Source organism: Liolophura sinensis, chromosome 6 (assembly GCF_032854445.1).
Source record: "Liolophura sinensis isolate JHLJ2023 chromosome 6, CUHK_Ljap_v2, whole genome shotgun sequence".
NCBI lineage: Eukaryota > Metazoa > Mollusca > Polyplacophora > Chitonida > Chitonidae > Liolophura > Liolophura sinensis.
In genome coordinates this window covers 73,617,521-73,640,306 of record NC_088300.1, presented here as the reverse complement: position 1 = coordinate 73,640,306, position 22,786 = coordinate 73,617,521, and the positions used below count along the sequence as shown (strand labels likewise).

The following is a 22,786-nucleotide window of genomic DNA, read 5'->3' as shown; positions in this document are numbered from 1 at the left end:
TACTTAAAACTTTTTTTCAATCATCACCAATGTCTTTTCCGAATAAAACAGTAACAGGAAGAATTTTCACAAATGTTTCGGTAATGTCGGAAAACACTCGATACAGCTCGTTGACATTCAATATCTATATGCCTCGACCACTTTCCACTACTTACAGTTGACATGGATGCCATCTCTTCTCTGATAGTCTACACGAGTTTTGTCAGAAATTTAAATGTTTGTGATTCGAATAAGAGGACACTGGGGATTGTGTTTGATGTAGTAGTATGGCTAGAGAAAACCTGTGTGCTTTGAGTTTGGAAGCTTACGATTTCTCGTCTACTCCGCCCATTTGTACATATTATGTTGAAGCTCTAGAACCTTTGTCTGAGGGGCTTGACAACGCCCTAGGGCTGTCGGAGTTTCCATCAGTTTATCTTGTGCATGGTGTCATCGGCGTGGCTTTATAGTGAGGCAGCACTGTAAATACATGTATATCGGCATGTGGACTGGTCTAATACAAGGAAATACGACCGAATTAATATCAAAAGTGACATTAGAGCTGAAGTGAACAAACAAGCAAAGGTATATACGACCTGCAATGTCCTATTACCACTTACTCTCGCTGCCTCTTGATATTTTAGATATGCCAACAATTTATACCCTTAGTTATTTCGAACGAGAGCTGGAGATATATGTAAATGGCCAGAGGCATTTTTCCGACGCGCTTAAAGTACTCTGACTCTGAGAATCAACGAGAATCAACGTTTGGAATTCGTACGAAGCCATCGGATACGCCATTTTAGATAAGCCTGAAAGGTGATTTATCCGGTGTTGTTCAGTCTATGACAAAAAGACAAAGCAGGGATGTCACAGCGGAAATATGTACGTCCTCCGGTTATAGAATGAACTCTCGCCTGATTGGCTAAAATTGATAACAAGAAGGCGCTTCCGATTTTCCCAAGTATACTTTGAACTGCGATATGTTAAAGAACATCACAAAAATAAAAAGGTTTGTTTATAAATTTGTATTGTATGCTTTATCGATGCATATGCACATTTTGCTTATAGTGTTGTCTTTTCTTTCAACGAAGTCAGTATGCTTGATTGTTGTTGCTAAACAGTCTATTAAGTACTATGAATGACTATAAATGTTGAGTGTTCTTTTTTAAAATCTGACAGTGGTAAAGTTTTCAAGGTAAAATTTTTCTGAAGATACATCATTGTAAATAACTCTAAGCTTTAGTTCCTCGTATCAATGCTTTTCTATATAACATTTTCGAAATCAAGAAAACGCGCCTGGCCGCAACCGGCTTCCATAGTGAAAAGTCGAACGATGTTGAGAAGCAATACAGCTGTGCCTACGTCGTTTTATGGCTTCGCACTGTCCATCGCTTCGTTCCATCGTTCCGTGACTTCGTTCCATCACTAAGTAGTATCTTTCCATTGCCTCGTTCCTTCGAGGGGACAATACTACTGTGGTGCAATGATGGCCTTAACCCGCTTCCATATGACAACCTATAACACTGGGTGAAGCACAGTACAACGTTTCACAACACTCGTGCGATATTATATTTTCCAGTATTGTTTTCATGTTGCAGCATTTGTTAGATTGAGTTGAAGAAGAAAACTGATGTAGTGTCTACTATAGCGGACAAAGAAATCAGAGACAGGCGAGGTTTTCAGACAAGATGTGACTATTAAAGATTGGTTTGGCTGTTATAGTGGCAGGAAGACACACCCACTTTTGCTCAACAGACGACATCAAATAAGAGAGCAGCGACGACAATGTAATTTTTTTATTGATTTTATTGGTGATTTACGCCTCACTCAAAAATATTTCACTTATAGGACGGCGGGCAGCATTATGGTGGAAGGAAACCTGGGGGAAACCTTATCTACAACCGGAGAGGAAACCGGTCTGAACTTGACCTGATTTCACAGCGACCGCATTCGTGAGAGAATCGCGAATCTTGTGCCGCGTTGGAACGATAACCACTCGGCCATGGAGGTCCACTCGACAGTGTAATATCTGGCAAATAGTCACGCCGCAACCGGCGAAACATGGCCTCTTGGTTAGGATTTTATTCTAAATGTTCATGTACATGCAAATGCTTAGATAATAGCAAGGACACGATTCCTAACCCCCACCCCGAGCTCCAGCATCGTGTATTAAGCAGAATTGGTTAAAGAAAAAATGCAGTGATGTTACATGCAATATATTAGTAGTCACTGGCCTAGAATTACTCAAATGGCATACTGCAGGGTAAAGAAACGCCTAAAAGGCGAGTATTACCAACAACTAAATGACATATACCAGGTAGTACGTCGTGTGGCCATAGTGATCTATTAATGTGAACATAAAGTCTGCCACTACATATAGATAGAAACAAATGATATAGTACACAGTTATCACAGAAAAATATGTAAAAAAAATCTATTAAGTTTTGAAAGCCGAGAAGATGATATTAGCTCTCTATTGTCAGTGTGGTTTCTTATATTGAATAGACAAATATAAATGCAATAAATTGGATCTTTCGGTTAGCTTAAGTGTTATACTGATGCATTTTGAACCACACATTTCTGAGCAGGGAACTGAGAACCCTTGCTCGTGTCACAATGCGTACATGTTGGGCAGGATACTGCAGTAACTTGTCAGGGTGAGCTGGCAAGAAAACCTCCTCGGGGGGATCATTGCTTGGAGAAAAATATTGTGACTTTGCATTATTTTTCCTTATCAAAGTCAGATTTATTACGAAAATATCTTCGCAGAATCTGAATGAAAGGGTCTGTTATCAGTCAGATGGTCCTGCTGTATTCGGTAAAGCCCCTGAATCCGGTACAGTCAGCAAGGCCAAATGCTTACACCCATGCAGAATGAGGACGGACAGGGCCGCTAAAACACGACGCTTGTGTCCACGAACATCGCCCTGACCGAGCGTCAGAGTAAAAGAAACCTTATTAATTAATTCAGCTTTAGTGGCTGACTTCACATTAAGGCGAGGCAAATTAAGAAGATTCAGATAACATCAGCTAGGGATGACGTCAGCGAAACCGGATTTTTTCTACGAGTTTTCTCTCTGTCAGGGGTCGATCTTGGACGAAAAATATTGGCTTTGTCGATTAAGGTCCAGAAAAGTTACTGATCATCTCAGTAGAAAAGTAGTTAGCGAACCTAAAGAAACAAAGGTATTCGGGGAATTGTCACGGGGCTCTGACTTAACTGATAGGTAAATCAGCGTTCATGTTGATTGAAAAAGTACCGGGCTGATAGCCACAAGGACCACCTCCAAGTCCGCATCCAAGTCGAACTACGAGAGAGAGAGGAAGATAGTTGGGGATGGAAGAACCAACCATGAAGTACACGTGCAGTACACGTGCAGTACACGTGCAGTAAATTGTAGATGGTGAATAACGTGTGCCAAACGTTGGGATATGTGACCAAAGGAAACATGCCAGCTGGGTGCATGGACTACTTACAGTCGGGAAAGCTATGTGGGCAAACATTGACCTATCTGTCGAGAATGTCAGTAACAATTCTATCGCGTGTAGAATTAAAAAGTGCGTCAGCGTATCCCATAAAAAAAGTGACTTATAGTGAAGTTATCTTTAATATCTCAGGTTGTTGAAGGGGAAGTGTTTGGCTTGAGGGCCATCTTCACGTTGATAAGCCCACCCGATACCTAGATGTCACAGGTGGACAGATTCTCAGAGTCCTGTCCTAGTACATGGGCATGGTGTGTGGGTACATGAGCATGGTGTGTGGGTACATGAGCATGGTGTGTGGGTACACGAGCATGGTATGTGGGTACACGAGAATGGTGTGTGGGTACACGAGCATGGTATGTGGGTACACGAGCATGGTATGTGGGTACACGAGAATGGGTGTATGGGTACACGAGCATGGTGTGTGGGTACATGAGGATGGTGTGTGGGTACATGAGCATGGTGTGTGGGTACATGAGCATGGTGTGTGGGCACATGAGCATGGTGTGTGGGTACAAGAGCATGGTATGTGGGTACACGAGTATGGTGTGTGGGTACATGAGCATGGTGTGTGGGTACATAAGCATGGTGTGTGGGCACATGAGCATGGTGTGTGGGTACATGAACACATGAGCATGGTGTGTGGGTACATAAGCATGGCGTGTGGGTACCGTCACCGGTTACCTGTGACCATTTGCCAGCTATCTCGTTGTCGTCGTGGCTCTGGGCTTTCTCTCTATGCTGTACCTCTTAATTATATCCTTTACACCGCATGAATGACATGTAAGGCTACGTGAGGGTCGAACCACTAGAACATGGGACAGACACTCTCTCCTCAATTCAATCGTGATTTGAATGTAGTGAAGGCACTTTCCCAACCGTACTGAGGTACCCTGATGTACTTTCAAACTCCACATGCGACAGAATTCTCGATGGCAGTCTTGACAAATGTATATCCATCCTTTCCCACATGTCTTCTGACAACACTCTCCCGATGTTTGAATGTCTTTGCACACTGCTGACAACTGTACTCCATGATCTTTCATTGTACATTACGTTTCCCTTGGTGACGCTCTGACATATCACAAGGTTTGGAATCAAGACTATATTACCACTGACGCTTTTCAGAAGGGCTTTCTGTGCCGGTTAACCTATGTCCGGAGTTTTGAGTGCTTCCTTACAGGTTGGGTAAAGTAGGAACCAATGCAGATTGGTCATGGAATGTTTGGGACTGAGTTACAGCACAACACTTTAGTCGTGTCGGTTATGGAAAATTAATAGGGATCTGAGGCCGTTTGGCAGTCCTGGTACACCTTATTCATATTAATACCCTTGGGCGTTTCCATGAGCTTATGAAGGCTTCTGGAGGGTTACGCTATCACCACTGGTATTAACTGTAGGGCCTATGTGTTATTCAAGATTGGTTTTCATTTTTTTCTCGTTGGGTGGGGGGAGGACTCATTCGTTGACGATTGCACTCTGACGTCATTTCTGACGTCATCTGCACCTCCTCTAATTGCTCCGCCTCACAACGACACCAAAGCCCACACGCCACACTACTGATATAGAATGTACACGTGTATTTCAGGGATAAGTAGCCTTTTATCTGACCCCTTTGTCACCATATGTCTGTGGACATGTTGTGTGCAGCAGGTCAAATTACAGTATCAAAGTGGCGTGATTTCACACTGTCTTTGGACTTTGGGGAATGCGATAAAAGGAAACTGTGAAGCATTAAATGTTCGTGCACCATGCATAAGGGAAAGGAATGTTTGACAGGAAATGATGAATGCGTCAACATAGAGTTAGAATGGAAATTCACCAGAGCTCTGGTTAAATCAGTGAATGTTAGCGAGTTACATGATTATAAAGGAAAATATCTATTCGTTTTTTTGTGAGCTATCAGAATGAAAGACATGCTGTACGTCTTTAATTATATTATTGTAATATCTGTTCCATAATATTAAATAGCCCTAAAATTAGTCTAGCTGATTTTATTTCCTAATCTCCATGAAGGAATAATACGGTATAGTTTATGGTATCTCGTATTTAGGGATACTAGAAAGTTCCCAGTAAGAACAACGGATCAGTTTCGGGGTCCGAATAGTTGTTCGTAAAAATTGTGTTGCATCTTAACCCATATCCCATGTCTAAATTGCTGTTGACAAGAAGAGCGTTGTCTTGGGTGTGTATTTTTAAGGCCTCACACGGCCACTTGTTAACTTGTGTTCACAATATCTCTGTGTGACACCAGCGTATTTTTCTTTTCAGAGTATATCTTGCCAGTAACTGAGAATGGCTTTAACTGCTGTTCTGTTTTTCTTTGCTTGAGAACCTTCCAGGTTGAGAACCCAGACAGATCACAGAGCGCCTGCATTCGTTAGAACTGTGTTAACAGCCACCGAGACTTATATTTCTTCTTGTTCATAAAAAAAAATCTTCTATGTGCTAAAACTTGCATCCCTCCTTATCTTACTTACATAAGGCCTGTGTCACAGTAGATTTGCATGCTGCTGTAAAAACCACATTAGTTTAGCACCGTACAGAAAATGTCTAGTCCAAGGCGTGGTAAGTCAGTGGTGAGATCTGGAGTTGTAGAAGTCGTGCTCTGGGTGAGATATATCACTCCATTACATCCATTAACTTCGCCTTTCATTCGCCACTACCGTTTGGAAATGGGATAGAATGTGTGTTTTGTTTTTGTCGCCCTTCCAAACACAGACATAGAGTTGTGTAAGCATACAGGGCTACATCAGAGCTACTACTCTGCGTGTGCCCTATGGTATGCGTGTGGTAACATGCTAGGGAAAGCCGTGTTACCACACGCATACCATGAGGGTAGAGAGACGGTTAAGTGGCTGATTTAGCGTTCAGGTTACATATACATGAAGTGGCGCTATTCCGGTTGATACGATCCAGGAATTCACCACAACTTTCTTACTATTCCTGCTGTGTGACGTAATACTACGATCCCATCAGCGCTGGTTGCCTGCAATCATTCAGCCTATCGATTCACACGCTATAATCTTCTCACCTAAACAAACCATGAATAACCAACCGTGGCAGACATAGCCTTTCCATGTAACAATGTCTTTATTTCTATATACTATTACATGGACAACGTTATTCTGTTCAAAGTCTCTTTCCACTGTCGCCGTACGTGGGGAGGTCTGCCAGCAACCTGTGGATGATCGTGGGTTTCCCATGGGCTCTGCCCCGTTTCCTCCCACAATAATGCTGGTCGCCGTCGTATAAGCGAATTATTCTTGAGTACCGCGTAAAACACCAATCAAACAAACAAATAAATAAATAAATCAAATCTTTCCATTGTCAAATATTATTAAACAATAATTCTGTCGTATACACCTGACACCCAGGAGAATTGAAGAAAAAAGGTTTGTTATACACACATAATTTTATATCGTTCACCAGCATGACTTTTAACACAAACAGTTTAAGTCGTTTTTTATTCAAAAATATGATGAGGGTTAACGGGGTTAGCAAAGAGCTATGTGTTCGTAGATTTTATGAATATGTCTCGATGATGAACATTTTAATACTGAATATTAAGGATGTTTCTTGTTCCTATCGCTGATGACAGACTCCATTTTATGAACGAACCTTTATCTTTTGAACTTGAAATATGATGAGGCAGTTGTAACATTTAGTTGATAGGTTGTCTTTGATCAATGGATAGGTGCGTGAAACACACAGCAGGGGTAAGCCCCAAAGAACCGAGCGTGTGTTCAAACACAAGGAAACACATGGTTGTTGAAGAATACCCAGGATTCCAGGCAGATTTGAAGCACGCGTCTCAACAAAGGCAGTGGCGAGGATGAAATCTTTCAGCATTGTACCCAATGACGGCAAGGAAATCGGGACCGTTTGATACACTATAAAATTTCGTTTACTGAGTCCTCTACAAATGGCTGTCCCTATCATTGAAATGTTCTGAGGAGCTGGAAGCTTGTGGTTTAGCGATTAGGTGGAATTCCTTGTGTAATAGTCGAGTCCCCGTCACGATCCTCGATTTGGTTAGCTAATCGCTGGTGTTGGCTAACCACACACGTGATCTGAGTCTTTGTGTCCAGTGGTCATCGGACACAAGCTCATGGTGGCCAGGTATGCGGTACGATAGAAGGATTTAACCGAACTGTATTTAGAACAAACCGTCTGTAACTCCAAAACTTGATTAGCAAACACTCCTTCCGAACACAAACTAATTCGCCAGTGATTGCTGTTTTGTCCAGGTATTCTGTCATCACGTGAAGCGTAAACGAAAAGGCTTGTTCGTGGGAGGGTGAGTGACTCTAAGCAGGTGACGGTGTATTTGAGTAGAACTACAGCTAACATCAAACCGCCAAGGATCAGTACCTGTTGGACAAAACACTCCTGTCCACCTGTATGGTGGGCGGACAGGTGGTATGAACAGAAGACAGTTTCCAATAGCAAATACAGCGGGACGAAACCAGAAGGTTGACCTAAGTGTGTTTCAAACACAACATATACATGTGTCTGCGTATTTGAAAGTCACAGCCTTTAGTACCAATATCTCTTTAACTGTCGGGAAATAAGGTCCCAGAAACAGAAGCCTTACGGGGAAATAGCCTGGCGCACGGTTAGAATAGATCGTGGATAACTAAGAGATATTGACCCTGGGGCTTCGATATTACCTGACATCTGGACTGTTTACTGACCATCTGAAACATTTAGAGAGTATTATCCTTAGGTTGGTTTTGTAGGAGTAAGACGTTATTTTTGCACGAGGCGCATAAACCTGATTATTACAAGAGAATATTTCTTCCTTTTTCGGTTGCGATTTCATTTGTAGACAATGTACGCGTATATATTATACATGTATTGGCGCATATATTGACGTTACAACGTTGATACAGTAGTATCTTATGTAGTAAATATTATATATACACAAGGATCATGAAGTATATTAGAACATACAACAGTAATTATACCGGCGCATACATCTTAGCACTGTGCTACAAAGAGCAGCTGGATTATCTCTACCGTAAACCACACGCGAATACCGGGGCCATCTCGTCTGTACTGTTGTTCTAACTGATTTTACCTTTGTCATTCACACATTGAACCACCCTGCTAGAAAAGAACACATTTAAAACTTGAAAGTGATGTTTTCCAGCTCAAACTATCCCTGTTGCTTCACATATTTACATAGCCAAAGACAAACAAAACTGGTGCATGGGACTATTCAGTATAATGTAGCTACTCTGTTAAAACTGAAAAGTGGTACATAATTTTAACAATGCTAAATCCAGCATTTTGTCAGTGGTGGAGGAGGGAAAATTTTAATATTAGGTCAACACTTTCCAAAGTGTAGGAAATTTAACACTTTACACAATGACTAGAAAATGCCATTTAACACTATCTTGTATCGAATTCAAATTTTAGGTGTTGTGTTCACGAGACTAAATTATTTTATAACCATTACACGGTGTAACCTTTTAAAATGTTGAAAAGTCTTACGTTTTTACAACATTTAACATATAATCATGTTAACACCTGGATAATGTTAAACGCTTTGTCTTTTAAGAGAGTATAGAAAAACGTCCTTGCACGCTGAAAACGCCGTACTCATTGAATATCACTAGAAGACATATATCTGTGTACTTTGAATACGCCCAGAGATCATTTTTCAGAGAAGAAACTCTAGAGTACTTTGTCATAACTCTGCCCCCGTAGCTTCGCCAGGAACTGGTCAGTTCTCTCCTGTTCATCCATTGTGCAGGTGGACGTAGCGATGAGTTCAATTAAAACCCAGGTCAGACGTTAAGCGCTGGTCATGTCCAGTCATTGACCGTACGTGCCTGTGTGAAGGATGGCTATTGCTGGCCGCTTGTCAACCGCTTTTGGCCATTGTGTGCTATCGCTCCGTCAACTTTTACATTGCTCTGTCCAAATGTCTTTGCCATATCGAATTCCAAATTGGATGATCATTTCATGCTTGAAGAAATACCTGGTCTGGCTAGCTGAAAACCTATGACATCGGTAAGGTGAGATTGTTTCTGTGGGTGTCTTTAGACACTATTCCATACCATTCCTACTACTTTGTATCTTTCTGACATCCTGCAAAGCCTGGCCTAGCCGTGTTGCGTCGGTATATTATTTATTTATTTATGTATAATTTCCAGTAGAGCCTATGTTAAATTTAGAGTAACCTATAATGCTCCCAACCTACGGGTGGTCGTGTGTTTCCCGCGTCTTCTGCCCGATTTTCTCACACCATAATGCTAGCCGTCGTCGTATATGTGAAATATTCTTGAGTACTGCGTAAAAAACCAATCAAATAAATAAATAAATACAATGTTTCTGAAAATAAGGCAACCGGAAAATCCATGTATTTTACCTTTACTGGCTATGATGATCATATTTTGGGTCAAGTTGTACTTTATCTATGGAGTAGGTAATCATCAATATAACGACCTTGGGACTCTCCATTTCAAGTAACGTACCACTTATACAGTACAGTCTGTTTCACTGACCTTACAACCTGCCCTTCCCACTTTTCAACCAGTCTTCCTCTTTCTTATTGTCCGCTTCACCTAACTTTCACCCAGCCTTTCTCGCTTGTCAATCTGTCTTCCCCTTCTTTTATAGTCCACTTCACCTAACTTTTAACCAGCCTTTCCGACTTCTGTCCCTTTCTTAGAGTCATACTCTGTCATACTCAGCAATTTTTCAAGCCTTTCAACCTGTCTTTGCGCTGATTGCATTTTTGCCAAAAATTTCCGATATATGTTCAATGCAGTCGACCTTGCTTGTCTCACAATCTCCCAGCCTGCCTTACACAGTCGAACTTGCTTATTTGTCAATTGACCTTGTCTGCCTCACAGTCAACCTTGATCTGCCTTATACAGTCGAATTTGCCTGCCTCTCAGTCGACTTTGTCTACCTCACAGTCGACATTACGTGCCTTATACAGTCGGCCTAACTTGACCTTGCCTGTCTCTAAATCGACCTTGTTTACCTTGCCTGCCTTATAACCGCCTTGAATGCCTTACAGTGGACTTTGCCTTCTTCATAGTCGACCTTGCCTCCCTCGGTCGATCTTGTCTGCTTTACAGACCTGACTCACAGTTAACCTTGCCTGACTCACGATCTTGATTGCCTCTAAATCGACCTTGTTTATCTCACAGTTGACCTTGCCTGACTCACAGTCGATCTTGATTGCCTCTAAATCGACCTTGTTTATCTCACAGTGGACCTTGCTTGACTCACAGTCGATCTTGCCTGCCTTACAGTGGACCTTGCCTTCTTCATAGTCGATCTTGCCTGCCTCAGTCGATCTCTGCTTTACAGACCTGACTCCCACTTAACCTTGCCTGACTCCCACTTAACCTTGCCTGACTCCCACTTAACCTTGCCTGACTCACAGTCGATCTTGCTTTCCTCATAGTCGACCTTGCCTACTTTACAATCGACCTTGCCTGTCTCACGGTCGACCTTATCTGCTTTCCAGTCGACCTTGTTATCCTAATGGGCGACCTTGCCTGCCTCACAGTCGACCCTGCCTACCTTACATTCGACCTTGTCCGCCTCACATTTGTGGCACACTCACTTTATACTCGTTTTGTTTACACATACAGTTAGGAAATTTTGGTGTGTACATTGACATGTACCATTATATATTTGTTTGGTGTCATAATACTGGTTCATGTGCAGCTTTTCTATACGCATGATTTGTGTGAGGTCGACGGTTATAGTTTAGATCGAAATCTTGAGATTACCGATTTTGTGACTTTGTGATGACACATAGAATTGGTAAATATTTTGGCTTTATGCTTATTTTTACTTGACTCTTCCTTCATGACTATGAAGAAGGCTGTCGAGTTATAACACGTGACAAGGTGTAGTGCATCTGATCACCTGCAGTGATGTATTGCTGGATACAGTCGCTGATTTAATCAAACATTGCTAATTAAACATCTGGCCTTTAGCACGGGTGAAACGGCCAAACCTGGCCGGCCTCAACGTCAGCCGTGCATATCCAGCCCTTCACTGCACCATCCGTGCCGGGATCGCGCGGACCGCCAACGACACAGACTCCGCTGTAGTCTGCCAGCGACCAAAATACATCGGTTGCGGTATTTTCGGAGTAAAACCACGCCCTAGACAGCGAAATATAGCGGTTAAGTCTGACGAGTTTATCTCCACAGGCATCTTCACCGTCGCTTTTTGACGCGGGCTTTAGATGCAGGACTTCCACGGTCGTGTAGAGCTGGATAGATCAAGGCAGATTCTGAGCAGGACAAGTAATCCGTAGATAGCAGGATGTGCTATAGACAGACAACCATTCTCAAATGAAAAAAAAGAGTAGGTGTTCTGGCGTGTTATTCCAGCCCCCGGTATAATTGTTACATGGTTAAACGTCAGAGCACTCACCCGCCAGCAGAGGCCTATTCGCGGGTCAGTGAGAGATCCTGAGCATGCACCGTGCAACGGGAATAGAATATGAGACTGAGAAATGAGAAAAACTAATATCAGTACAAAAAGCCAAACTATGAGCTCTCTCATAACAGTTAAGTGGCAAAATATTCTTGCATCGAGCTTTGGCTCGTTTTCCACGTTTTTCTATAGGGGTATCATAACTCTTACGGCACGTGATTATCATCGTATCTAAAGGCAAGGTCGGTAAATTTATTAGGCATGTTTCCAGGTTAAGTCACCTTGCTTTACTGCAGAGAATTACAACTTTTGTAACCAGACTATTAATGCATAAAGCAAAAGTTTAAACAGCGGTGCAAAAAGCGTCATAAATCAAACCAAGATGAGATATCTTTAGCTAAAGGGTGCGGTAGATCGCGAGCTAAGCTTGGTTAATTTGGCATTAACTGACTGATACGCACAGAGGAGTAGAATTACAGATTGAATGATATCTAAGAATAATACCCAGGTTTGGTGACTAAACACTGTAGTATTTAGTAGTTCGTGTATCCATAAAAGTGTCAGTGCACAATATAGCTAAATAATTAATTCATTAATAACAGAAGATCTAACTGGCGCAATCAACCAAAATGTTTTTTCCCGTTGCCTTCAACTGGCTCAAGACCAAAGCGGTCTTAGTTTCGAACCCAGTTGTCGCTGGTTTGGATGTATCACAACCCTAGATTTGCCAAGCACCTGGCCAAGCACATGGTTTATTCTTGTGTCAGGTGATGAAAAGCAATAAATAAATATTTGTACAACCTGACAACGATACAATCTAAGATATGTTTCAGACATTTCCAGTCTAAAACAGGACATTCTTCAGAAGAGAAGGAAACAATTGCATGAAATGCATCGTGAATGTTTCTAAAAAATATTTGATCTGTCCTACATACACTTGCGAGCTGGAAAGGACAGAAAACAACTCTAAACCATATAAACTTCGAAGTGCTCACAGCTTTCCCTTGTGATTGGTATCAGTCAAAGACAAAAAGTGACTCCGAGAAAGGGATGTTGAACTATCCAGAGACTCTGTGGCCGAGGGTGTTACCGCACCAGAACGGTGCAATGGCCCAGTGGCCTCTGACCAATGCGGTCTGTGAGTTCAAGTTCAAGCCAGCTCATCCGGCTGTAAGTGTGAAGATCTGCCAGCAACCTCCGGATGGTCGTGGGTTTCCTCCCACCATATAATGCTGGCCGCCGTCGTATAAGTGAAATATTCTTGAGTAAGGTGTAAAACACCAATCAAATAAATATATAAAAAAAATTTGAACCTTTCTTCGAAGATGAAAATGCAGCATAAATGTACTTATTCAATTGGTGTATATTTCACTTATACGACGATGGTCAGCATTATTGTTGGAGGAAACTGTGCAGAGTAGTAGGGAAGGCAACGACCATCCGCTGTTTGCTGCAGACCTTGCCACGTACGGCCGGAGATGAAGCCAGCATGATCTGGGCTTGAACTCGCATCAATCAAATTGACGAGTCTCCTGGGTCCTTCTGCTGTGTAATCTCGTTAACCATTGTGAGACGGAGACACTCGCCGTGCATGTATGTTCTAGTAAATATTTTTTGTTCTAGTGCATATGGATTGAAGGATGAAGATTGTTCAATAAACCAAAATTAAAAACATATTTGTTTCTGTCGTTGTTAAAAGTTGTCACTTGTTTCAATGTATAGTTATATATTAAATGTGATGCTAACAGAACATCCGAGCAATTCTAAGCCAGTGACGTCTAATAAGCTGCAACTGACATCATCAGCTATGGCTCCATATGTTACTTTTTAACCATATACACAAAGAGGCAAAATTTCACTGATAATACGTGTGACCTTTTACCAACTATCACAAGGTCGTCATTTCCCTGGACTTACTCTCTGTCTACTATGTTAAATTATTCATGGAGAATCACACTATATGGTGTCCGTCCCAAAAGTAACTGTGCTTTATAGCAGCTCTTTCTCGATTTTGGGCATGTTTATCGATGAAGGAAACGCGACGTGCGATCTAACGGTTTCATTTTGGACGTAATTCACATTATCAGCTGTTGAGAGTATTTTTTTTTTCACATCTAAACTACAATACATCTTTAGTTTACAGGTGATCAACCCATCTGTATCTGGAGTTCAGGAAGTCTGAATCTGCAGGGTTTGGTATGACAAAGTGTTTATACAATCCCCCTGAAGAGGTTGGCAGGTTAACTTATGCCTAGTAGTAGCTCCGAGATCGGTTGGCCATATGGGCAGTTCAGCTTCCACATCAAATAATTTCTAGAAACTAAGCTTTGAAGAATGAAACAGATCTTAAAATCTAGCTAAGTAGAAAAGAAATTGGCTATATGTCATCACGGCCCAAAACGCCGTCAAAATGAATCAACATTTGAACGCACAATATCTTATCCTGGGATATTGTTGCTATTTTAATGAAAAGGCACCGATATTCACAACCACCAAGAAGTGTGAGATGGTATGGCTTTAAAAATCGAAATATGTGAAGCTGCCTATGTTAACCACAAAAACAAAGTCTTGGAATTGACCCAATGCCATAATCTTACTGTCGTGTAGTAACAACTTAGTCGTAACAACTGAAAAACGAAAACAAAATTATAATGAATTGAACAGCAGAAATGCAAGAATCAGTCAAACTGTTTTCATCACTATGTCTGTTCCACATCAAATATTACTCTCCAGACTGCCTTGAAAACCATTCAATAATTTTATTCTATACTGAGAAAATTATGGATCACAGTGATAATTCATGAGCAACAGAAAGTTAATTTAACTTGAATGTGACAATTTACTGACTGCACAGGGCCGGTAGAAGACACGACCAGAACCTTATCAACAAACGGATGTACACCTCTGGCACCAGAGGTAACATTGATCAAGATGGGGAAAGTTTTGTTCCTAGCCATATGAAATAAAAAGTATTAAAAAGTTGTGTTAATCATAAACTGTTCTTTATCTTTTACAGACACAGTAGAGATTAGGGTACTGAAACACAGCTGATTATGCATAAACATTTTAAGTCCTCCAGTCCCCAGACATATGTGGGAAGGTCTGCCAGAAACCTGCAAATGGTCATGGATTTCCCTCGGGCTCTGCCATGTTTCCTCCTAACATAATGCTTGCCGACGTTGTATACCTGCAATATTCTTGTGGCATAAAACACAAATCAAATAAATAAGTAAATAAATCACATCTTCCATATATAAAATATTGTTACCGATGCAAACCTACCAAATGTCACACCTAAACAGGTGTCCACGATTTACACTGTAGCGTTTACACAACTACAGAATGACAATAACACCTGCATCTATTCCTATCCAACCTTTAGAGTTAATAAATCAGTACATGATTTTTTTCGTGCATCTGTACCAGAACGTGATTAAATTGTTGTTGGGAGTGATGAAGCATGGATCTGTGTCAATTGTATTCCGACATGTTTTTTTTGTTCTTTGCGGTTTTGTATAATTAAGCTGTACTTAGCATCTAATAAGACCAAAAACCATTTTAGGAGCAGTTCTTGATGATGAATTCAAAAGAAATTTACAATGTCCCTCATTATGGCACTTACTGATATTAATTCTACTATAAATTTTCAGATTCAACACCAAAAGGTTAATAGCCATACAACATTGAGAAATTACATGTACATGATCTGGGTGATGAGGAATTTTTTATTATTGTGAAAACACTGAGAAATCTAATAAGTGGAGACTCAAATCCAACGCCACATAGAGACTGGTCTGATCAAAAGCCAGGGAATACACAGGACTGCTCCTCAAGCCGCAGTAATATTGCTGGAAAAGACAAGAAAATCACCACTTTCAATAAAATAAACCAACACATCATAACATATGTGTCACTTCACAGGTTTAATAGCTGTTCATTGTAGGCAGATGGTCATGATTTGGAATTTTGTAAATGTTATGCCAACATTGGTAAGTATGAAGAAGGTAATCATTTAATCCTTGCCAACATCACGTGTCAGCATCTACCATTACACTGACAAGTATCATACTGCATGAAATACAACAATTGCTGGTTTGTTATTTTACCTTGATACCGAATGAGTGCAGGTATAACCCTCTTAGCTACCAAGGTGCAAAGTTGTGGAACCACATGCCACAGTTAGAGAATCCAAAGCTCTATTAAATGAATGGTTTGGCTGTAGCTTATGCTAGGACTTAGTCTAAATGGAGTATCTAGTAGTTTTGAGTATATTTTCTAGAACTTTTGTTTTTTCTCTACTGTACTACTAAGTCTTTAACTTAGTTCCTTTTGTGTTGTTTCAACCATACTTATCCAAAATAGTAAATATTAAATTTTTATATAAAAAAGACATCATGCAGGCCTATGTCGGCATGAAGATATATATACATACATGTATATGGAAAAAAAAATAATTGTGGATGTCATTTACACGTTTTCCTATCATACTAGTCATTGTTCGTCCAGTCCGCATCAGAAGCCTTTGGCCAATATTAGTTCATTGTAACCAACAGATGTTCAATAAAGATTTTGATTTCTATTTTATGCCATACTCAAGAATATTTCACTTATACGACGGCGACCAGCATTATGGTGGGAGGAAAACGGGCACAGCCCGGGGGAAACTCACGACCCGCAAGCTGCTTCTCATGTACGGCTGGAGAGGAAGCCAGCATGAGCTGGGCTCAAACTCACATCAATCAAACTGAGTCTCCCGGGTCATTACGCTGTGCTAGCGTGCTAACCAACTGAGCCACGGAGGTCCCCTAAAAATTTCGAGACTTGTTCACAGTCTGAGATTAAGTTCATCAATATTTATTTATTTATTTCATTGCTGTTTACCCCGTACTCAAGAATATTTCACATATACGACAGCAGCAGGATTATGGTGGGAGGAAACCGGACAAAGCAGGCGGCAACAATTTCACCAATAGATATCATGAAGAGATGAACAACCTGATGAACGGTTGAACAAACCGATGAAGAGATGAACAACCTGACAAACAGTTGAACAACCTGATGAACAGAGGAACAACCTGACAAACAGATGAACGACCTGATGTAAAGTGAAGAACAGATGAACTACAGGTGTGGAGCTCACCTGAAGCGGTTCTGTCTGCCTCTTGTCCCAGAGTCTTGACATCCCATGCCGAGCAGTCCCTGTCACCATCACGTTACACTGGTCTGATTGCACACAATAGAGTGCAGAATCAAATGGCTCCTCCCAACTAGATACACTGAGAAATAAACAGCCAAAAAAAAAATCACCATGTGCACACTCAAGCAGAGAACAGCACAAAGCAATCACCACATGCTTACTCTTCACATAGACAACAGCAAAAAACAATCACCATGTGCACACTCAAGCAGAGAACAGCACAAAGCAATCACCACATGCTTACTTTTCACATAGACAACTGCAAAAAAACAATCAACATGTGCACACTCAGATAGACAAAGGCAAAAAAGAATCGTTCTTCAGACAGACAGCTGAACAATTATATGTTCTTAGCATGACTTAGCTTCAGCTGCTGAGACACAGAATTGGTCATTCTGGCTGGTGAAGTGTATAATTAGGGAAAGGCGACTTCAGTACTCTCTGACCTGGCTTCCAATCTAATTTAACAGTTAATACAATGTAAGCCACAACCAGTAACACATCTAAAATCTAAAAACAAGTTAGACTGAATTCAGTGCAAACAGATAACCCAGATTGATACACAATGACAAAAAACAGAAAGTTAAAACACATAAATCCAACAATAAAATGATTCCCTCAGACAATCTAGTGACTTTGCTGAATGAAATTATTAAACACACAAATGTCCAGTTTTGATAGAGGTTCAAATACAAGAACTTCAAAACAGCTATAACTTTTAATCCTGTCTGACTGGTGACATTTGTAAACATCTTACCATGTGCCAGTTCTTGTATCCCAGAGCCTGAGAAATGTGTCGTAACCACAAGATAGCAGTGTGTGTGGTGAGTCAAACTGTATGTCTAACACACCTGCTCCCCGCCGAGGACCAGTAGGCAGGTCCTGCAATCTGTTACAGCTGAAGGAAAAAAAAAAAAAAAGAAATAGTGGTACACATCTAGACTAAGGGAGATAGCTCGCTGAGAAGAAATGCAACACTTGAATACTATGAGTAGCTTCCCTTTATTAACAACTTTCAGATCAGACAAAACTTTAATACATAAATAACAATCTCAGTGTCATTAACTTCTGTCAATAGTTAATAACTAAAAACCTTTGGCAATACAATCAACCAAGGAACAAGACACATAAATAAACATGGTCTTATCCTGGTCTAATATCTACATGAATCCATGTTCACCATAACACAACAAAAGGTGTATCTGAAAATACTCAACTTTGAGCACTGGGCCAGTGTACCATGTATGTATTAGAAATGTGTTACATCACGTGACATGTCCTATTTTATGTACAATTACATGTACATTTAAATTAACACTCACCTGTTCAGATCAAACAAGGATAATGCTGAATCTCCACAACAGCCTGAAGTGCCCACAGCAAAAGAGCTGGTAAGTAATCAAACCAGGTATATGAGCGGCTGCACTTGGTAGATTGTTGCATGTATAAAACTGGATGCTCTAAGTTTTATCTTCAAGTGCATATAACTCCATATCAGTCTTATTTCATGTAGATCTTTGAGCATCCATTATGTGAAAGCTTCTACCAATTATAGTGCAACAGAAAATTGCGGAACCAAAGCATAAGGCAATAAATAAAACACTGATCTGAAAAACATACTACTTCTTATCAAATACCTATATTAAACTTTAATCAAACAATATAAAAAACAACCATAAGCAAGAAATGTACAGTACATATTTACCTTCCATCAGGACATACGGACAGAGACCAGACCCTGTCATCGCAGATGATTGTCTCCCCTTCCTTGTCACCATGCCGTGAGTTTACTGTCACAACCTGTGTGCAGAAAACAGTCAATGATTTGATGTTTTTTTAATAATTTAAATGCGTTTGTACTTAAGAAACTTACCTAGATGTACATGAATATCGGCATGGTCAGTTGTAAGACAAATTTTTGTCATCAGTGACCTCAGTGGCCAAGGGATAGTTATCTTGCACAGACTATTTTCCCATCAATCCATTTACCATGTTATCAACCAGAACTACATCAAAAAAAAAATTATTTTATTTGTGAAATTTTTCCCATAATTTCCTGCACCATACTCTCATAGGCATGTATTATATCAAATGGAAAGGTTAACCCAAGTCAGTTTTCCTTTTCTTCATTAATTCATCTGACTGGTGTTTAACAGGTACCTTTGGCTGGGTGCCTGACAAGTCTAATGACGTCAAGGTGTAGGCAAACTAGTAAGCGCTTGATTCTACCCCGTAACTTGGGGCACACAACATGAGCATTTAGTCTTCCGATTCCATAAAATGGCTAATTTGATATCAGCTTACTTTCACAGTTTTGTCCCTTGATCCTGAGATAATTGTGTTGTCATAGAAATCCACACACTGTGCCTCACCAGTATGAAGGCGGTCACAGTAAAACCAGTGTTCCCCGTTGTCTGTATGCCATCCACACACGCTTCCATCCCTGCAAAGATAAGTAACAGTACACTGTGAACAAAATATTTCAAGTCTACAGAGTGAATTAGTTATTGGAACAAATGAAGGCTGATTTAGACAGGTATATAACCTAAAATAAAGGGCAGATATCAATACTGCAAATTTAGACTGATTAAAATTAATCTATGGAATTCTGGCACTTCTTTTGGCCAAGGCTACACTTCTATATCCTCCATTCTAATACCACCATAACATCCACTCCAATGGTATAAATGTAAGTACAAATGTACCTGCAACTCGCAGCAATAACCCCATCTTTACTTCTGAAGCGACTGATGTCAGCCAGAACTCCTGTCAGACGTCGTCGTTTGTTTTCTCGGAAACCTGCTTTTCTTCGACTGTAGCATTTGATCTCATTCCGAGTTGACATCCATAAACAGTCCTCATTAAGCTGCACCCAGGGCAACTGCCTGTGAAAAACAAAAATACGGCTACACCGCCATGTACTAAACAACACAATATTTATCTGTTTATTTGTGCGGTATTTCACGTCGTACTCAAGAATAGCATGAAATAGCATGAAGACTATTTCACTTAAGTGACCTCGACCAGCATTATGGTGGGAGGTTACCAAGCGTAGCCCATGGGAAACCCACAACCATTCCCCCATTGCTGACAGACCTCTCACATATGGTTGGAAAGGAAGCAAGCATAAGCTTGACTCACAGTGGCCGCACTGGTGAGAGGCTCATCAGTTATCAGCTGTGCTAGCTTACTAATTGCTTGACCACAGATGATTCCAACCTAAAATGAATTCAGAGCGGTTAGGCTTGGTGATCTTTTGTACAGTTAGCTGGCTGTGTAAATATATTTTGTATCAGCTGGAAAATGTAAGATGTTCATCATCCCATGGCCCAGACTGAACAGTTGAAAATTTACCCTGGCTTCATGTTACACATGTACTTTATAACAAATGGAAGACATACAGCATTTGCCCTGACGTTTTACAATAAAGAGCGCATTTTTAGAGGTGAATACATGTAAGTGATAAAATTGTAATTTTGGCTGAACTTTTGGATAAGATCAACAGAACTCACAGAAACAGGCAAAATAAGTAATTCAGGGATGGATCACAGGTTAAATGTAGTACATGTATTCATATTTCACGTTCATGAAGCTAGTATAATGTATCTGCAGCCTTCTTGATGAACACTGACAGTAACTGCTTGATTTAGACAGGCTAATATGTAAATGGTGAAATAGAATCTGAAGTACCTGCTGGAGTGTCTGGCCAAAATGACATCTCTAAAATGGCCCTCAGTCCAATTGTAAGATGTCCTACATTGCTCCTTCAAGGACAAGTGCTTTGTTACTCTGAAAAGAAACAGAAAAGAGAAACATTATGACTTAGTGAAATAAATTAGAATAATTTAAATAGTTCTCAGCTCCCTCCCTCCAAAATAGCACTTAAAATAGTTTTCAGCAAAAAATATAAAAAAAAAAACAAAACAACAGAATGAGTTTCATCTGCTAGTTCTTTTTGTAGAACGCAAAGATAGCTAAAACCAAAATTAATTTATGAATTTAACTGAAACATTTTTTTTAAAAAGTAAACCTGTTTTTTCTGTGTTTTGAACAATGATAGGAGTAAGACAATTATCACGATAAGAGACTCAATAATGTGAGTCTCTAATTTTTCAAGCATTTGATCCACCATAGGTCAATAACAATGACCACCACCATTATTCGGTTGGTGAAGTCAAGTGAAGTTTATGGATGGAAACACCTACTGTAAAAAAGGAAAATGTACAACCATGTCTCATAAAGTATACTTGATAACATGAACATGGACCTGAATCACCAAACAGCATGCTTACATGATTGTGAAGGTGAATGAAAAAGTATTCAGTTTTATAACACCTTAAAACAGTCAACAGATTTCTTCACCATTTTTGTCTTAGTTTTGATTCACACAGCTAAGAACAAAAACAGGACAGATCAAAAACAGGAAACTCTGGCTATGTACATACTAGCCCTGAATGACTACATTCTGCTTTTTCACATTTGTACTGGCACTCACTTAATCATCGCTGGGTCCTGTTCACCTTGGTAGGAAGCTTTGCAAAGTGTCAGAAAATAGTCGATAGCTAACTTCCCCCGCAAGTCTTTCCCAGAATGCCACAGTTAAAATCTTGAGCTGTCCATCATTCCAAAGGTAAATATCCATCCATAATGTCTACTGATTCCAAGTTTCTGTCTGTTGTATTCTGGATTCTGGGCCTCATGATTGCAAACAAAGGGCATGTGAATCCCAGGAACCCAGATGTATGTGATGAGCGGCCATCTTTGTGAAGTTCAAGCGAGTGGAGGAGTTGAACTTGCTGTACTACAGATGGACATTTACCTTTGGGATTCTATCCATCTGACAGTCTAGGGCAATAGAAACACTGTACAGGAGTAACTGCATGGACATTCCAAGAGGTTAGAAATCAAATATTTTCGGACACTTTGTGAAGCTTCCAACCAGGGTGAATGGGACCCAGCCATGAATATGCGAGCACCAGCACAAATATAGAAAAGCGAAGTGTAGTCATCCAGGGCTATGTACATACAATGTTTTCCTTGCGCATATATTACAATTTATTGCAGAGTAAATTGCAAGAGTATTTTGGGAGACTTAGTGAAATTCAAATACCATCTGCATTTTGCATTACATGAACGGTATACCCACTGAACTCGTCAAAACGCTAAAAATTATTACAGATTAACACTAGGCCTACTTCAATGTGCGTGTTTCAAGAGCAGAACTGGCTGCATGAAGACTACATTACTTGTACAGCTGTTGTAGTTTATTCGGAGCTTTTCCTATCCAAGCTGTTCACAAACCTTGTATTATCCAAATGCCTAGCCTGGACAATTGTGGATCTTCTAGAATGACGTAACCACACACAGTCACCTCCGATCAGAAAATAGAAGATTTTACACACGCGACTTAGACGCCCAAGGCTCTGTTTATCGAGGTATTTCAAAATTATAAATAACACGTCATCCGGCAAATCTGTCACCGCAAGGCTGGTGGGAGTATTTCCAGCTCCTGCCGGACAACTGAGACAGTTGTCCATGATCGAACCAAAAGTCTTTTAGGAGAAGAAACCTCTTCGGTGTTGAGTACTCGATTCTTTCCGCTACTCTTATCATCTTTTGTGTAGATTTTCTAAAAATTGCGACAGACGAAATGTAAGTTACGAAATTTGTCCCTCCATGTTTGTTTGCGGCTACGCAGCGATCATG

At 40.4% G+C, this 22,786-nt stretch overlaps 1 protein-coding gene across 2 annotated transcripts; it reads right to left on the bottom strand.

Annotated features, from left to right (window-relative positions):
• Window positions 1-14,960: 14,960 nt before the first annotated feature.
• On the bottom strand, window positions 14,961-22,759 carry LOC135468606 (F-box/WD repeat-containing protein 4-like). 2 transcript variants are annotated; one of them, XM_064746948.1, is made up of 9 exons: window positions 22,382-22,759; window positions 20,771-20,869; window positions 19,786-19,986; window positions 19,385-19,523; window positions 18,786-18,880; window positions 18,403-18,468; window positions 17,838-17,978; window positions 17,024-17,159; window positions 14,961-15,731 (listed from the first exon to the last, which is right to left on the bottom strand). In XM_064746948.1, the coding sequence occupies exons 1-9, from the start codon at window positions 22,615-22,617 to the stop codon at window positions 15,612-15,614; spliced, it is 1,233 nt and encodes a 410-aa protein (XP_064603018.1). In that variant the 5' UTR covers window positions 22,618-22,759; the 3' UTR covers window positions 14,961-15,611. The 2 variants fall into 2 exon arrangements, with proteins under 2 accessions (XP_064603018.1, XP_064603019.1); XM_064746949.1 differs by having other exon boundaries at window positions 19,786-19,965.
• Window positions 22,760-22,786: the final 27 nt, after the last annotated feature.